Genomic DNA, 19596 nt, shown 5'->3' on the forward strand with positions numbered 1-19596 from the left:
CACTCGCAGGCAGCCGAGTCGATATCTTTATATAGTCGCATCAACGACGACATTATTTTCCAAAGGTCGCGGTAAGACGCGGTTGCATCGTGTGACATCGCCCGAGACAATCTGCTCGCAGTACCTCTTGCCAATTACTCGGCCCGACAACATTTCCTAAATAGCTGGCCGACATTTCGCTCAACAACGCGTTGTATTTTCAGCGAAAATATACGAAAATTTTCAGTAATCGACGCAAGCATTTTCTTGGCATCAATTCGTATAATCCGATTCTTCAATTCCTCCAATCGATGATGGTATCGATGATGATATCTTCTACTTTAAAAGTAAATACTTTTTCTTAGTTTAAGTAGCCCATTGGCAAAAGTCGCTATATCCGCTTGAAACTTTTTTGGTGAGAATGAAAAAACCTATATAATTTTTCTCATCCAAGTTATGAATAAGATTTTTTTTAATTAAGAAGAAATTTGTCATCATTGTTTTAGTTTAAAAACGTGTATAATATGGTATGAGAAATACAATTTTTACATTAAAATAGAATACACTTGACTGATGTTGGAGGAAGAATTTTAGCTATTTTGGAACAAAATGTCTGGTACATTAAATATGACTAATGGATATAATCGCATCTGCAACAGTAGGAATTTAGGAAATTATATCTTCATTTTTCCCCTTACAGTAAAGATAACTTATCTCTTTTTACAATTTAGATCCACTTTTCTCTCTTGACTGATTTAATATTACTAATCAGTATTATTGACCATGTAAGATCGCCTTTAGGAATTTAAAGGTTCCAGAATCTAATTTTTAAATATTTTTGGATATAGCTGCTTTTGTATATAGCTATGCTACTCAATTGAGATTTAGATTTTAGAATGAAAGATGTTTTCGCGATAAGACTACAGACTAATTCGCACCACGATAATTTCATCCTCTTTCGCAACGAGTCTTCTTCCAGGCGAGTGTCCTAGCCTTGACCTACAAACGTGACATCAATTCCTTGATACGAGATTCAATAAGTGACGTGTTATCACCGCAAAGACTTCCCTGGGACGTCCTCACAGTGGAATCCCCCATAGCCCCCTCCTTAGTATCTCCGTCGTAGAGAATCGCCGAACAACCCCAGTCAGCGTCTGGCTGCAGTGATTGACACTTTATATCTAGCATTGGCACGCCACGGCGTGAAGCCACCGCTCACTCGAGATGGACCACCTCCACCTAACTCAATCACTGCCTATAATGCCGCAATTTCTCTATCATAATCGCGTTACGTCCCCTCCCTACACCAGCTCGATCCACTTTTCGACACGACGATTCAGAAATATTGAAACGCCGCCGCGATGGATGAAAGTACCGCTGATCGCGCTCCCCGTTTTCTCTCTTTTTCTTTCCTTCTTCTCCCCTGCTATCTCTGTCTATCTCTCTCGTTCGTCTTTTTCACATTCCGCGTATCTGGAAACAGCATTGTAACTTTTCAACTTCTATGACGAATGTTTCCGACTACAAAATTTAATTAGACTCGTTTGTATTGAAATTACAATGTAAAAAGTAGTCAGAATCGTGAAAAATTTGTAATGCAATATTTATATGAAAAGATTTCTGCTAAAGTATATAAAAATTAAGCCAGACACAGAATTTGAAAATAATTATGATAAGCCATTAAAATAATTATGTGAGTGCTCAAGCTGATTGCTACACTGTAAAAGAATACATAAAATTACATAAATAATATATGCGATGGAAATATACGCGTTTTTATAAAAATTAATAAAAAACATTTACCTCTAATTGTCTAAATATAAATCGAAGAAAATGTGTAATGCCTTGTTGAGCCAACCATTAAATTCACATAAACAACCAGTGGCTGGCTCAACAAGATATTACACATTTTCTTCGATTTACATCAACTGAACCTTACTTTCCATTTCTTTTTCATATTGTCTAAATATATATTTATATTAAGGCTCCTTCAAATAATATGGCCATTGTATACAACAACTTTGCACACATTCGTTAAATATTGGCCTACATTCAATTATGCATTCAATATGGATTATATATATCATGTGTGTGTATGATATTTGCCAATGTTGACATATGTTAGCCGTATCGTTGGAGGTACCTCGTTAGAGATGTCTACATGTAAAGAATAATTTCACTGAAGTACATAAATATCTAAGTAGATAGATAGATCTAAAAGTAAGTCTTTTGTTGAACTTTCAAAATAATTATGTAAATCTCAAACATGATTAGCAATGCTGCAAAATGTTTTTCTAGAAACCGATTAAGCATCCTATACGTATAATTATTTTAATAATTCAACAAAATTATTTTATAGCTATAAATTTTTAGATACTTCAGTAAAACTACAGTCCGTGTAAAATTACTCACTATAATTACTACAATTTTAGATAAAATTGTTTAATGGTATACAATGTCAAAATTTTTTGCAGCAGTATTATCATGCTTGAGCGTTCTACATAATCTTATCTTGATGGTCCAACGTAATTATTTTCAAATCTATTTTCTGATCTAATTTTTATATACTTCAGCAAAACCGTTCTCTCCTCGTAGAGCATGTTGATACATGTAATCTGTGCGATCGTATATTTGTCGTGAGCGACAGAAATTTAATGCGACATTCAAAGACATTGCGAACACTTGGGAGAAGTCTTTGCTGAGAAGAGTATCGTTATAGCCGAGCAATGAGCTGTGGCGTAAGTAGATTCGATTCGCGTCGGACGGGATTCTGTCATGGAACGAAACGAGGTTACCGCCGAGTGGCTACCCATAGCGAATCCTGGAGGCCCATTAAACGCACCCCAGTTCACCGTCGCAGCATTCTTATGCGCCCGTTCATGCGGAAGGGTTTGTTTTTGCCTCTGATTCATTCGCGGTCTTCTCGCCTCCCTTTGTCCTCGGTAAGGATCTCGCTGATCTTAGATTCGGACTGGCGCGTTTCTTTCCATTGCGAAAGTGCTAAGTATATTGAAGAACTATCTGTCTCCTTTTTATATCGAACGTATCGAATAAATACGCATATCAATAATATAGTTAATCAAATATAACGGAGGCGCACCACGTGACAATCTACACAAATATCACCCGACATACATACATCTGCTCCACATATATAAATGTATTTGCGTTCCCTCCCGCCCATTATTTGCTTTATCTCGCAATCAATAGCACGATTAATTAATGCGTGTTGTTACACAATTAACAAAAAATTAACAAAAAATTAACTTTGATTACAGGGAGCGAGTTGTATATGCCACAAGGCTACAGGCAAGAAACCTGGTTGCAAGATGGTGAGTGTGCTGCAGTCAAAATTTAATTTTCTTGGCACACGTATATTTTATATAGTGATGCAATCGAGCGAGACGAGATGAGAAAATACCGATACCGAGATTTGTGCTCGACAAAAACAAATGATTGATACGATTTTCTCGTCTCGATGGGCCGATATTCTCGCTTCTCGATATTCCTTAATGTTATCGCAAGACATTCAAGAATATCTACTATATCTCGTTTCATTTATATATATTTAAAATATTTATATAATCAGACAACACATAGGTAATGTAGTAATGTTTATTTCTTATTCCAATATTTTTCCGATTTTTTCGAGACGAGACGAGACGGGAAAAACAAATGACGTATTATAATCTCGGAAATGTTATTTTTAATGACACGAGAAATTCTGAGATGATATTCCGAGATTCTCGTATCGAAGTGCATCACTAATTTTATAATGCTTTAATTAATTACTATAATAATATTGTAATAATGTAATTGTCCATTGTACATACGTTAGGTATTTGTTTTAATAAAGGCTTAAGTCTCCCGAAACCATTAGCCCGGATAGCTCAGTCGGTAGAGCATCAGACTTTTAATCTGAGGGTCCAGGGTTCGAGTCCCTGTTCGGGCGATTTTTTTTTGCTTCTTCATCCCGAAAGTGTTTATAATACAAAAATGATATATTTACGTATGATTAAGTTTCAATTAATACACATAGCAAGTAAAATAAATGTCATATAATTAAGCTAATAAGAATTAAGATGTGACGAATTTTATATTATTATTTATTAATTAATAATTAATGGCATTATAAAAGAAATTAGTACCCATGTGAAACTTTGTTCTGTCAATGATCGAAAAATACTAACATATAAATCTAAAAAAAAAAACATTTAAGTGAAATTTTATTGTTATATAATACCGCATAGACGGAAAAACAGTTTGGTTGAAGCATCTAAAAATTTAATTAAATATAGAGCTGAAAATAATTGGACCATCAAAATAATTATGTAGGACTCAGTATGATGAGTACATAATAAAAAACATTTTGTATTTATATTAGAAACCGTCTATTCAAGTCCTTGTTAAAATTCTGTGTTGAATTTTTAACATATTTGAATGTTAATTTAACACAATGTGATTTTATGTTATTCAAATATGTTGTATTAAATTGAAATTTAAGATTTCTTATCGTCGAAATTTATGAATAAGTGAACAAGTAACGTAAAAGAAATATGTTTTAAAACATAAATTCTAAGATGAATAAAGAAAATATGCGTTAATTAACATATAAATGTTAATTTTACTGAAAAATATACCTTCATCCACAATTTAGTTACAAATTGTGTCATTTTTTGCATTAATTTTTTATATAATATTTATATTATAATACTTCTTAACAATTTGTATTGAATTCATCTTAATAATTACAAATATATTGTTAATTTTCCAATCACTAGGCATCAATTATTGAGACCTCTACCTTATGAGAAAAGATAATTTTCTTTTATTTCTTATTATTAGATTTTTATTTCTTATTATTATTATGTAATTAGAATATGAGTATAAAAATATTGTTAAATAAAGCTTAAATATTTTTTACATCGTCAATTACAATGTTTTATAAAATAATAACGCTAAATGGACTTGATGGAATTTATCAAGAATCAGATTGTTATTAAAGTCGCGAAATCTTGGTATTGATTTTTAGAATTTAGAGATATAGCATGAAATTAAAGCCCTAAGCCTCCCAGTGAAGATAATTACGTTCAGCCAGTATTCACTCGGAACATTAATTTTAATTACCATGCCCAACTGCGATGTAATACGCGATGGACGTAATGTAACGGATGATGAAAGGGGGGATGATTTTACTCGCGAGACGGAAGCTTGATATTTTCGAGCAAAATCTTTCTTGTGAAAAATGATAAAGACCAATAGAAGAAGCAATCATAAGATGTCAAAGTATTGGCAGCGCGTGCATAAAAGTTCGTAGCGTTACAAAATTCAAGCTGCAACTTTATTAAAAATGATAACCCTTAATATACACGATAGAATTCTTCGCTTTTTTTCTTTGAAATATTAGAAACACCTAGTTAAATAATATATAATTTTTTTCATAAAGAAACTTTGACAACTAGAGAACAAGTTTTATACGGTGCTAGTTTCTGTATTCTCATGTATCCCCCTACAAGAATATTTCGGAAATTCATCTTAAGACAAAAGACTCATGTGTGTAGAGTATAATTCATTTTGTAGCTAAAAAAATGTTTATTTTTTTATTTTTAATTAATTCTCGTTTACATTACAAAAATTTTACAAACTATTAAAAAAATTAAAAATTAAACAATTTTTGTTGAATAATATGAACAATATTAAAAAAATGTAATAAATATAAAATTCAAAAATATTTTAAAACATATAGAACAGGAGCCAAAATAATATATTTGTAACAATGATCAAATAATTATAAACAATGGTTATGTATTAAAATGCATGTTGATATTTGCGTGTAATAAAATTTAAATTATAATAAAACGGCTCAAATGATAAAAATTCAAAACGTATAAACAGGAGCTACGAGCCGAAATAATATATTAGTAACAATGTTCAAAAATTATTAATAAGACGACATTTCGACCCATCACGAGGTCATCTTCAAATTGTTAAAACAAAATTGAAATATGTACGGATTTATTTTACAACATTAATATCGAAAGAAGATAAATTCTGTTAATTACGTTATATATATGTAATTCGGCGGCAACATATCCTAGCAGTGTTGTACGTACTGTTCCAAAGAAAGTGACAACCATTACTAACAATGCCATGCAATCGAATTTCGGGAGACACGTTAGAAAATCGTCACTTAATAGTTTTTTTATTAGAATCTAACCATAATATTAGAAAAACAGGTCAAAATTAGAACTAGATTCATCAAAAAATAATAATACAATTAGTCATGTGCCTATTAATAAAATGATGTAAGGAAAATAAAAAAATAAATATTTATATTGAACGTATATAATAAATAATAAAAAATTAATTAAAAATAAAAAAGAATATATCTACCTCAATTCGAGTGCACACCGTAATTGTACATTCTAATAGTACTTGGATTAACTTCGTTCTTAGTGATAAGAGATCCAGAAAATGAGCTCTTTTACATACAATAGACAAATCATAAATGAACGTTAATTCGCAATAGGCAACCCAGACTTAAGCAAAGATGGGCTAGGGGAAAATAAGGATGGGAGAATGACGTAAACCAATAGGAGAGGGGGATCAAAAATATTTAATATTATAATTAGTTGTAATTTTTCGTAACGTAATATCAGTGATAAAATGCACCGTTTAAAAAGTAAATAATACAATAAACTTTCAATTTATACTTATTTATGCACTGTAAAAAGATGCCATTTTCGTATTACTTAATAAGTAAACTCTTTGGACAACCTACTTTTTTTTTTGTGGTTTTGAATGTCAACTTTATTGAAACATTTCTATTTTAGATTTTTGCATTTTTGTACGAAAAAAGAGCACTTTAACTTTGATTGCTCCGTTAAAAATTATACCGCAATTTAAAAAAAACTTAAAGCTGAAATTTTGCTCTATCGAATGGTACAGTTGCTAATTTAAAAAAAAAATATTATAGACATAACATAAATAGCGTTATAAACTTTTGTTTCGATCTAATATTAAAATGTATATGTTTAAATTACATCACACTAAAGCGGGATGTTTCAACACGCAAAAAATATTTTGCTGCTCCAGCTAGAATTATTGCTGTTTTTTGTATCTGATAGAAAATTATGTATCATACGCATAGAATTTATAGCACAAATCTAATTCTATCTCTGTAATCTATATGATTAGATGTAATACATATTCAATAACGTAGTACTTGCTAGAAAATTGTCTATTTTAATTAATTTTTCGCTATAATTGCAAGATCACTTTTTTGAGTGAACTTGACTGACAAAATGAGTCTGCTTCAGAATTCTTTTAAATATCTTTTTTCGATAGAAAAAAATATGTGTTCGATTGATTGCAAATTATACTATAACATGATGTTTCCTTCGCGCAGGTAGCAGCTCCGAAACCGAGGACAGCGAGCAATACGTACCCGAGTTCCACCAGATGTCAAGTAAGCGTCCGTCTTCAAAGCGAGCGTCTGTTTGCTCTGTTCGTAAGCGTTTCCATGAACCATTCGTCAACTGTATACCTGTCGTTCAATCCTATTGATTATTGCGGAAAGATAGCACGCATTAGTCGCATCGTGTCGTGTTGATACGGCGGCAATGTCTGATAATTCGTCCGGATAAATAAATCCGAGATTGGAATCCGCGGAACAGGATTGCAGAATGTCAATCTCCGCTGAAATCACCGTTGAAATCGTGTACAGTACGCGGAAGTGTTTCGCGCGTCGTAGTTCGGCTTCGAAATTGATTGGAAAGTCTGTTACCGCACGCGCTGTCTGAAGATTTAAGACTAGAGATTCTATATTAGAGTCTGGCCACGAGAAAAACTTTTGATTGGTTCGTCGTTTTTGTCAACTTTAGTAAGTTAGAATGAGTAAGATAGTACAACTTAGAATGAGATATATAAAAAGAGATTATATATACATCTTTCTTTCTCATTCTTGTTTTAACAAAATTGCTCGTGGCCAGACTCGAGTCTAGATTATAGAGACTCTCTAATCGAAGTCAAGGCACAAAACAGCCACTTTTGATTGACCTGCCATGTTTTAACAATTTCTGAGAGAAAAAAAAATGAGAGAAAGAGGTAAAAAATAGAACAGAAAGAGAAAGAAATAGTAAATGTCAGAGAGAATCAAGGGAGAGTGGAGCGGATAGCGTTTCTCTTCTCTGATTGGTTCCGCCATTTATAGCTCACTTCCGTAAATATGCATATGTGCATGTACGTATATGTACATACACATAATACTAGTGCGGTATAATACTAGTGTGTGCAGCACCGTATGTTCCATCATGCTTCCATATCTCGTACTCACTCCAACAAATGGCGGCTTTCGGCTGAATCCGCTTAAAGCTAGTCACACACCCTTTCCGTAACAGTAACAGTAAGTCCGTTAATAAATCAAACTAATTAAGACTCCTTACAAATCAAAGAATTGGAAAGAGTAAGGGCACTAGGAGTCAGGCGCAGAAAACGTCGTGCAAATAATACACTTATAAAGAGTGAAACTTCTTTATTTACTAAACGCGCTAAGTGAATAAAGCGCGTTTAGTGAATAAAGAAGTTTCATTCTTTATAAGTGTATTATTTGTGCGACGTCTTCTGTGCCTGACTCTTAGTGCCCTTACTCTTTCCAATTCTTTGTTCAGTAACAGTAAAGTTTTTGATCAATCTCGTTGCTCGATTGTTACGGTTATGGTTATGGACGACCGAATCGAGCAACGCGATTGGTCGAAAACCTACGGTTACATTTACGGTTACTGTTACGGAAAGTGTGTGTGACTAGCTTCACTCTCCCTTGATTCTCTCTGGTAAATGTATGTCCTTCTTTCTCACGTGATTTTGATTAGTGACTGGAAAACCTGCATACAAAACTGGTTCTTGTCCAAACTCGGATTAGAGGTATCTAGTCTAGACGAGAGTTTCTCAAGTCAGAGATCGATCATATATGTACATTTTTGAACCGTCATGTTTTTCAGGGCATTTATCATGGAATAAGTTGGAATGGATTCCGAACGAAATTATTCAATTATTTCCTAGATTTCTATTATGTTTTCTAGGGAAAACGGAATAATTCCGATTGGAATTCATTCCGAAATGTTCCATATAGGTACTCAGAATCTGCTTAACCCTGCGGAATTGACAAAATGTGTGCAGTTACTAACATTGAGTCCGTAAGATGATATTAATTAATTTTAAGGTATTAAAATAACATAATTCGCATAAAAAATATGAATACTATAATATATTTTAATAGAACTAATTCACAAATTTGTAAATAAACAAATTTACAGATGTAACACTTAAAGAAAATTAAATTGTTTAACATTTTTGAGAGATAAAGAGATTTATAATTAAATGGGTCCAATAAACCCGTATGTCAGCTTCGAAAAGTTAAGATAGAATAAGACTGATGCATATATAATATTAATATATATCTCGTTCTACCTTAAGTAAGTCCTGAAAAGTATGATGAATCAAAACAATGCTGTCCAATCTCTAATTTGAAGATCTCTAGTCTAAAACCTGTTCTCAAAGGTATACGCATTAAAAGAAATCTAGTAATAATCTAGTCCAAATAGTAGTATTACTGGTGGTTCTATTACTAAAACTTGAGGAAATAATTTCAATCAGATATTTGATTAATATGAAATGCAATTAAATAGACGCTTATTTTACCTTTTTTCTAAATGTTATCTTACTTTTCTAATTATTGAAAGATTTTTAGTGTTGCTCCTACCAGAGCTAGTGTAATTTGCACCTTCAACTTTTCCTTGAAGTTATATGACGCCTGTTTTTATGCATTTTTTCCTAATTATTATCAAACGATTGGTTATTATTATTATTATGTTTGGTAGTGTTTATTAAATATTGCACTAATACGATAAACAAAAATAACAAAATATGTAACTATTACTTTTTTTTCCGTGTTGAAGACACATGTCTTCCCGAATCGCGTCTCCTCGACCGACGTCCTGGCAAACTGCTTTGAAAAATCAAAAGACCCGAATCGGATAGTATATCCGGTAGAAATGGAAGAGAGAGAAAGAGAGAGAGAGAGGAGGGGGGAGCCCTTTTATGAATAATCAGAAATGATCTTATTAATTCATCGAACGACCCGTTCGCTCGCTCAATTTAACGTGTAACTGTTGCGTAATTGGCGAATCAATTAGCGACACGCTACACACCGCACGTGCATGTTTAATTAACCGTCGACACTTTCCGCGCGCGCGCGTTTGCGGTTTTCCCGCTCGACGATGGCCTTTTTGCACCCTTCCGCGGACAGCGGACGAACAGCGGGAACCGTTCAATTTTTTTCCCGCTACGTAAATTGCGATTGTTAAAAATCGCGGCGGCCTCGCAGCCCGACGCGGCGGGACGCAATATCAGTCCTTTATTAAAAACCGGCGAGAAGACGCCCGCGGGGCACAGTTCTTTTTAGCGTAGCGCAGAGAGCGGAAAGAATCAACACGGGGCGCCTCGGCGATCATCGATATCGGATTACGCGAGTAAGCACTTTATATTAAGCCAGCGGCGATTCGTTCCGTCTTTTTCTCTTTTTTTCTCCCTCCTATTCCCCGCCCCTCCTCCCCCCCTCTCTCTCGCTCTCTCTTTCTCTCTTTTTCCCCCCCATCGATGTCGCTTATTAACGTCGCTATCGATACGTCGCGCTTTTTTCTGCAAATCATTACGATAAGCGAGGCAGACAGTGGAACGTGCGCCGCACATTCCCAACGCTCTCTTTCGAAATTCCATGTAAAGCGCACGGGCCGCAGTTTACATTATTCCGGGGCGCAAAATTCGCGACGCACGATACGTGTAATTCAGCGTCGAGCAGCGTTGAACAAACGTATCGTCGAACATTTCAACCGGGCGGGCAAACACCCAGAGGGAATCGGGGGCTAGCTAATGTCTATATGCACACCAACATGCACACATGCGAGCGAACGCGCACGCAATTCCCAGGCCGCGTATCTTTCGCGTAATATTATATGTAGCTTGCGACGCATTTAGGAAGAGATACATGCTCGTATGTACTTGCAGCCGTAGGTCCTTATGTAAAACATCACGAGACGGTGCGTCGACATCTTTGAACAGTGGTGCTTCGAAATTTCTTTTATGTTACTATTAGACTCAATTATAATGAATAATGTTGAAACCTAAGAAGTATTAGAAATGTTAATGTTTCAATTTTAGTTTACGGTTTCGTTTTAAGTCCGACGAACCGAATCGGTTTTTCATAACAACTACACAAACAAATCTAAAAAAAGTTAAATTTTCAGGAAATAAAAAATGTCTCATTTTCAAAGCGTTCATTATAAACATGATAATTTCTGTCTAGACATTTGATAGATATAAGAACAAAATTTTAAGTTTTGATATTCTAAGGATACATTAAAAAAATAAATAAATATTATAAATGAAATATTTCTGGACTCTTGAAGAAAATACTTCTCGAGATCCTCCAGTTATTGAAATTAATTTTATCTAGTTATTGTAATTAATATCATCATACACTGTTAAATTTGATAGGATCAAATTAACTCAATGTGAGTCGCCACTACTCCTACTAAATATATCGTTATTTTTTACTAAAATGATAATTAAATTTGACATTATATAATGTTAAATTAATAGTGTATAGTCAAATATAACCATTATTTTAGTAAAAAATAATGATATTAGTGAGTAGGAGCAGTGGCGACTCACATTGAGTTAATATATTGACTCTATAAAATTTAACAGTGTAACGGTGGTCAAATTGGGAGAACGCTCGCATGAAATTTAGAAGATTCAGGTACGAATCCCGGTTGAGGTGATTTTGGTAAAAGTTATTTACAAGTTTTTAATAGCATTATTATTAAATTGACGATTAGTTAATTTAATTGTAAAATTACAGTTTATGATTGCGTTCAGACAAACCGAATCGGCACACAGTCTATAGAACTGATAAATGTATTTGTATACCACCTTGATCAAAAAGTTTCCGGAATTACCACCAGGTGATGCTCTGAGTCAGCTGATTTGAGTTCTGTTTTTTTTTTTTGGTTAGGTTGCCACATATCATTGACATTTTCACTAAATTTTATCGCCATAGCTTGACATTTGTAAAAGTTACGCCGTCTTGAGTACATCTACCTCTGCACGTGTTTTCGATTTTTTACAGTTTTAAAAATGGAGTTGAATTTGCAACAACGAGTTTGTATTAAATTTTGGAAACGAATACCATCCAACAGCCTTCGAATTCACCCGATATGACTCCCTGCGATTTTTTTCTGTTCGATCGAGTCAAAAAACCACTACGGGGAACGCGTTTTAACAGCCGAAAGAGGTAATGGAAAAATCGAAGACGGCTCTGATGGCTATACCGACAATAGAGTTCCAGAAATGTTTCGAGAGCTGGATCAAGCGCTGGCATAAATGCGTTGCAGTCGATGGGGAGTACTTTGAAGGGGACAATATCATTTTTGATGAATAAACTTGTATTTTGAATTTTCTGAATGAATTCCGGGAACTTTTTGATCAAGGTGGTATTCACATATGAATATCACTAACAATAAGACCTGCTTTGATCGAAAAAGGCTTACTTCTCAGACTTCTCTCTTATTCGTCTTAAACGCTTCTCGGTCTATTTCGTTTAATATTATTAATAATAATGTTAAAAATGAAGAAGAAAATATTATTTATAGTATAAAATAATTTTTTCAGTTTTTATTTATCAAATTTTATACATTACTCTTAACAAAAACGTTTTTTATAAGAGTTAAACTCTTATACTTTCCGTTTTCTGTTTGATTCTTGAAACAAAATTGTTCACGATGTGATATTGATTAAAGAACGATGTAGCACCATAATCCAGATTTTTAAAAATAGACTTTGGTTCTTGTAGAAAATCCTTCAATTATTTAATGCTGAAAACATACGAGTGTGTGTTTCAACATTTCGTTTTTCTATGAGATACATAGCAAAGTTCCATTAAAATCCCGCTATGGAAAATAATTATTACAAGATCTCATGGACGATACAACGCCGAGATAATTCAATCTATCCTGGCGCGCCGACGCTCTTCTTCCTATCAGTAAACTTCCAATGTTTACAAATACAATTATTGCCGGAGGCTTGTGACTTATGCTTCCCACGACCCCGGGAGCCTGTTTGATTTACTGGGGGCATAGCCCTCGCCCTCGCGAAAATCGTCGGCACCCCATTAGACCCCACCTTCCCTCTCACGTGTCGTTACAGCGATGCGTCTTTACTTCCGGTACGACACGCGCCGTTATGTCCTGACGCCCCGCCAGTTCTTTTAGCTATGAATTGTCCGAAGAAAACGATCGTGCGCCACGCACTCAGTAAACAGTAATGATATTCAGTGCAGAGGGGCTTGCGAGACTGTAAAAGTTATTCTCGATCATGACATTAACGTCGAGATCGAGGAGAAAAAGGAGATTATACATGGTGAGATCGCGACAGTCGTTTCATGCATTCGTTTCGCTTGTGTTATAGGTGCGAGCGTGAAGCAAGAGTCAAGCAATTGCACAAGAAACGGCGACAATGGCAATTACCATTCTCACTATCAGTCTACAACGGTACCAGTCACGCACGGTCAAAACAACGATTTCCTCGAAATCAATTCGGACCGTTGCTTTGAGTAAGTTCGAGATAAAACTTGTTCTCTCTTTTTGCAATAATAAAATGACGCCACACACTTATAAGATACGTGCAACGTAACTGTATCTATAAACTTGAGAAGCAAATTTTTGAAATGCATTTTGCCAAAAATTTGTAATTTTTAGAAAACAAAAAAGAAAGAAGCCACATACACAAAAAAACTACGCACTTTATAGAAAATAACAATATGTCAATTAGTAGAATGTGAAATATTAAATAAAATTATAATTAAACAAATACATTTTGTTTGTTCCTAGTTAAAAAACATAGTTGATGCACTTCGAAATGTCTATGTTTTTTCAGCATATAAATTAACGATGAAAAAATGCTTTCTGAACATCAGAATAGCTTATAAGTCATTCAACACTGAACACTACATCATCTCTAACTAAAAAAATTTTGAATAAAAAAATTTTGGATAAAATGTATTTTGAAAGTCTGCTCCTCACTTAAATTGCTTCCCTCGCGAATAAGGCCTAATTTATATGATGCTTTTTTATTAATAATTAGTATGCTAGTTTCAGCTAATTTTGAGCGAATTAGAAAACTAACTGCTAAGAAAATATAATTTTATATATTATATTAAATGAAAAATTGACCTAATATTTGTTAATACTTTTTTTCTTTAATCTTTATCTTAAATGCTGTAACTTTAATTTGTCCCGCTTTTCATTTATAAATCTTTTAAAGTACTTTAATATTAAATACTTTGCATATTTTTTAGAACACTAGCAGCTAAAAATATAATTTACAGAATTATATTTTTTTAGTTGCTAGTTTTTTAGTTCATTAGAAGACTAGCACGCTAGTTGCTAATAAAAAAGCATCGTATAAATCAGACGTAAGAAAGAAATATCCTGCGGTCCGTCAAACGCAAATCTGCGAAATTATGTAAAGTGAAATCTTGCGTGTTACTTGCTCGTAGGAATCGAAAGATAAACGGACCTGTTAGCAAGAATACGAAAGACGTTGCCGTGAAAGAAGAACCGACGGATCGAAGCTACGTAGAGCCACTTCCTATAACGAACATATCATCCGCAGCGTCACAGGAGAACGGTAAGAGAGATTCGTGCAACAGACACACGTTTAGTCAGTATCGAGTATGGAGAAGAAGAAAAGTCAGCGCGGTTCGCTGACTTTTATCTCTGTACGAAAATCCATCGCCGTGACAAATCCCAGCATAAAGGGATCCACGTGGCGCTATTCTACCCCATAGAGTCCATAAATAATCGGAGAGTACAACGAGGGTACCGCTGTCCATTAATCGATTCGACTTCCGATTAGCTCTTTGAGGACCCCAAAGCAACGATACAGCTCGATAATGATCGTTTCGCGCTGTTGTTAATTGTTCCTCGTGTCTATTCTTTGCAATCGTTAAAATTGTACTAACAAAAATTCAAGAGAACCACAACGAATCAACGAGAAATATAGAAAATGTCGTTTAAAACATTTGTTTTTTATTTATTATAAACTACATTTTTTTGCATGTGCCATTTTACGAAATATTTACTAAAGTAACAATTTATTTTTGTATGAGAACCAACATTTCTTGTGATCGTTACGAGGCTCACGACTAATGCACTGGACTCACGCGTGACTGAGCATGCGTAATTGAATAATTAAACGATGCTTTCAAGTCAAAAAGCTATGGCAAGCGTCTTGTAGATTCCAGCAAAAGTTACCGAAAGAAAGAAAAGAGCGCCAAGTGCTACAGATCCCGAGGGAAAACGTAAGTCGAAAGCTGTTTTTCTCTCGTGACCCGTGCAGTGCAGAGAAGATTTGCGATGCAAGATTAACAGTGTCTTTAGTAATTACATCCTAGCTTGAACTCTTCGAGAATTCTTTCCTTATTCGTTAAACTAAAAATTCAGAATTTTTTAATAACAGAACTTTTGTCATTGATTATTGTACATAGTAAAAAATATTTTGTATTCGCGTTAAAATCGATCCTTGTTAAAATTTTTCAACATTTCCTAATGTTAAAATAATACAATTTATAAGTAAGTAACAACTAACGTAAAAATGTATTTTAAAACGTAAATTCTAAGACAAATGAACAAAATGTATTAATATATTACAGGTAAATGTTAATCTTACAGAAGAAATATATGTTTCCACACATTGCACATTACAAGTTATGTTGGTGTTACATTTTTCATATTAATTTTTTATATAATGTTTGTATTATTTTTTAATGTATTTATTTTGTGTTAAATTAACATAAAAATTTAGGTCCACCTAAAAAGACAAATTTTCTATTTGTGTAATGATTGCTAATACAAGTAAATCTTATACAAAAAGAAGTATTTTGCTGAAGTATTTAAAAAATTTAACTAAATACTTTAAGAATAATTTTATTGGCTCATCAAAATAATTATGTAAGATGTTTAAACATACTGTTTAAATGTCTTAGTAAAACTGTTAAAAAATCTGATATTCTAGTAACTACCATAGTTCAAACGTTCTGAATAATTAATTTAACGGTCCAAAATTATTTACAAATTTATATCAATAGCTATTTTGAAATATTTCAACAAAACCGTTTTTTCCGTGTACATGAATATTCATTTGAAAGTTACAGTCCTTTTATTCAGTTATACTTTCAATCACGAAAAAGTGCGCGGAACATACAGTACAAGCTATTAAGCAATATTTCAGCTTTCAGCGACAATAATTATGATTTTTCTATTGAAATATTCTTGATCTAATAGATTGTAAATCAAAAGCGAAAATACGCAGCACCACCCATCGCCGCCACTCGTCCCGTCTATAAAAGGTACAGTCAGTGAGGGGTTGCAAGCTCATGCTTTGTAATCAGACCGATTAGTCTTCCTTTATTCACGCACACATACAATCACGAACCGAATCCTTTAGGAACTCGGTTACGCTATATATCCATAGCTCGACACTGTATACGCGATGTTACCCGCCTACTACCAAGTCACCTGGGATTATGCTCGTGCTTCTCTTCGCGTAATTCTCCCTACCATTAAGCCGTTTTAATTATTTACACGTAGTTTAGGTTAATAATAGGATACATTCCCTATCGCCAGTATCGATATCCCGCAATCTACTTACGATCACTCAATTTATTTTTCAAACGAAAAAACCGTCTTGCATTTTATCCGCTAAAATGATTGAATGTTTCAGTATCTTTTATTTTTAAGTAAAAATGCATTAAATAAATTGATCGATCAAAGCGTGGCGTACGCTTTATTTATTTCAGTAAAAATGTATTGCAAAAATTCGTTGTACGGTCAAAAATATTTTGTATTTGTGTTAAAATTGATCTTTGTTAAAATTTTTAACGTACCTTAATGTTAATTTAATGTGATGTAATAGTTTTATTCAAATATTTTATGTTAAATTGATATTGAACATTTCTTAATGTTAAAATTAATAATTTGTGAGTAATTAATTTAAAAATAATATATTTTAAAACGTAAATCTTAAAATAAATGAATAAAATGTATTAATTTAACATATTATAAATGTTAATTTTACTAAAAAAATTATGCTTCCACAATTTAAATACATGTTATATGAATGTTACACTTTTTATGTCAATTTTAATATAATAATTGTGTTACTTTTTAATATATTTATCTTGTATTAAATTATCACAAAAATTTAAATAGATCGTTTGAGATACGTTAAATGTGTTAAATTTAACACACAATTTTCAACTTTATAAATTTCCAAACGACGATATCGGCAGAGAAATATTTAGAAAAGGTATGAGATAATCGAGATCATCTCGTTTAGAGGGGACAAACAATTCGGAGAGCGATACGTCGAGAGCGGAATAGTAATAACCGGTTAATGGATACCGATTGGTTTCACAGTTCCACTAATTAATACGAGCAGAGGATTACGTGGATTACAGAGATCGCGATGGTCTATTCTGCCCAGAGTCACTCACGCTCTCGTATTCCACGTACGCGGAAAATTCGTCCGAGCAAAGCTTCCATTCGCATTCAGATCTAATCTTTGATTCACGTGTCGTGGTAAATATTTCGACCGGGAGAAAAAAAAGGAAGCTCTGGGCATGCGACGAGATGGAATACGCAAAACGAGTATTTTCCCGTATGCTCGGGAAAGGACAAGGCGAACTCTCGTCAGGTTTCGCCGCTCGTCAGGTGGGTGGAAAATAGAGCTTGCATTATTAACGGAGCACTATGCCGGAATTCGAGGATCAGCGAGGCAGAAGAGAGGAGAAAAAGCAAGAGAGGGAGAGGGAGAGAGAGAGAGAGAGAGAGAGAGAGAGAGAAAGAGAGAGAAAGAGAGAGAAAGAGAGAGCACGGGTAGAAAAGGGAGGAAGAGCAACGCGACGGCAGAATGCGCGTTTCTCCTCGTCTGAGAGTGGACGAGAGTGGAAGCCATCCTCTTTTCTGTAGAGCCGAGCCCACCCCGCCGCCACCGCCACACCGGCCGTCGTGTTCCGCCGCCCCTATGACCAGTCCTGAATTCAACCCTTCTCCAGCCTCCCTCGGTGGTGGTACATCGCCACCGGTTTCATCAGCTCGCGATTAATTTTAATCTAAAACCACCCGCAAAGCCTCTGGCCCGCGCTCTGGCTCGCAGGCTGAGGTCAACCCTTTCGCCACCCCCTAGCGCCTCTCTCTCTCTCTCTCTCTCTCTCTCTCTCTCGCTCGCTCTCTCTCTCTCTTCGCTTTTCGAGAGAGTGCCAGATTGGCCCCGGAGCTTTCGGTTCCCTTCCGATTCCCCGTCCGAGATTCGTCCTCCGTTCGTCAAAACGCGAGTTGAAGTAAAGCGATCAGGCACGATTGACCTTCGAGTTTCTGTACCGATACATCTCGTTACGAATAGAATGACAAAAAAGTTCAGTCACAAAGTTTTGTGTTTATCAAATTGTAATAACGTTTATTCACCTATAAAAAACAAACTTTCAAGTATAATTGTATCTTATTAAAATCAAAGCAATAATTAGCATTCAAATGCAGCCATGCATCTTTAACTATAATACAACCCCAGTGGCACATGTTAATTTTATATACGTTTCTTAAATGTTTGTGGAACATTAGATACGTTTAAAAAACGTATATAAAACATATATGAACCGATAGGTGTTATCTGGGAAGCTTTAATGCGCTCCGAATACGTCAACGATGACCGCATAATTTTTAATGGATAAATTCTCCCAGGTAGACAATGGAAGGGTCTTTAGTTCACCAATAATGAAAATCTTTTGATGCAGGGTCTTTTCTCACATAGCATACTTTATTCAAAAGACATTCTAGGAACATCCTTAGGGACATCATCTGAACTTTAAAATGTTTCTTGGAGATCTGTGCTATAGCTTCAGTATTTAATAAAATCTGATTAACATTTCAGAATTCATTTTTTTCTAATATACGTTACTGTGATACCCAGATGGCAAATTGACATTATTTGATACTATTTTTGTTACTAATGTCAAAATGTTGTTTTTAGTATCATTTTGTCAAAATAACAACAAAAAAACATTATCCAATCCAAGGAATATATTGAGGTCAACAAAAAGTCAAAATGACCAGGTATTTTTGTATGACGAAAAATTGATGTCGACAGCATAATCATTTTTTATTTATTGTTACTCGAAAAGATAACTTTGTCTCAAATTTAATATGCGGGAACGTTTTCTGGAAGTGTGCAACGATATTATACTTCCCGCCATCCAAAATGCGTCTAATTGGAATAGATATCGCAAAATTTATCACGATATCCATCTCGACAAACGCGCGTTGGATATTAAGAAGTGATAGTTTGCTACCTAAGTAATAATTTGATAAACACATAAAACTTTGTTGCTAAATTTTTTTGTCACCCTGAACAAGTTTAAGCTTGTGGAAATTTATTAATAAAGATAAAGAAAAAAGTGGATGATCCAGATATACGTGTTCTTTACATTAATTCATGGTAACTTTT

The 19596-nt window shown here is 34.2% G+C and overlaps 1 protein-coding gene and 1 non-coding gene across 2 annotated transcripts in view; both read left to right on the plus strand.

The window, feature by feature from the left end:
• The first annotated feature begins 304 nt into the window (after nt 1-304).
• Ets96B (ETS variant transcription factor Ets96B) overlaps nt 305-19596 on the plus strand; it is a 30649-nt gene continuing 11357 nt past the window's right edge. Inside the window, exons 1-5 of the mRNA XM_018509117.1 lie at nt 305-326; nt 3258-3311; nt 7388-7447; nt 13504-13648; nt 14594-14724. Of these exons, the coding sequence (XP_018364619.1) occupies nt 3272-3311; nt 7388-7447; nt 13504-13648; nt 14594-14724 (376 nt within the window). The 5' untranslated portion in view covers nt 305-326; nt 3258-3271. The remainder of the gene's footprint in view (nt 327-3257; nt 3312-7387; nt 7448-13503; nt 13649-14593; nt 14725-19596) is intronic.
• On the plus strand, nt 3859-3931 carry TRNAK-UUU (transfer RNA lysine (anticodon UUU)). Its single transcript has one exon. It is a non-coding gene; the product is annotated as a tRNA-Lys (tRNA).

This window comes from Trachymyrmex cornetzi, unplaced genomic scaffold (assembly GCF_001594075.2).
Source record: "Trachymyrmex cornetzi isolate Tcor2-1 unplaced genomic scaffold, Tcor1.1 scaffold280, whole genome shotgun sequence".
In the NCBI taxonomy this organism is placed as follows: Eukaryota; Metazoa; Arthropoda; class Insecta; order Hymenoptera; family Formicidae; genus Trachymyrmex; species Trachymyrmex cornetzi.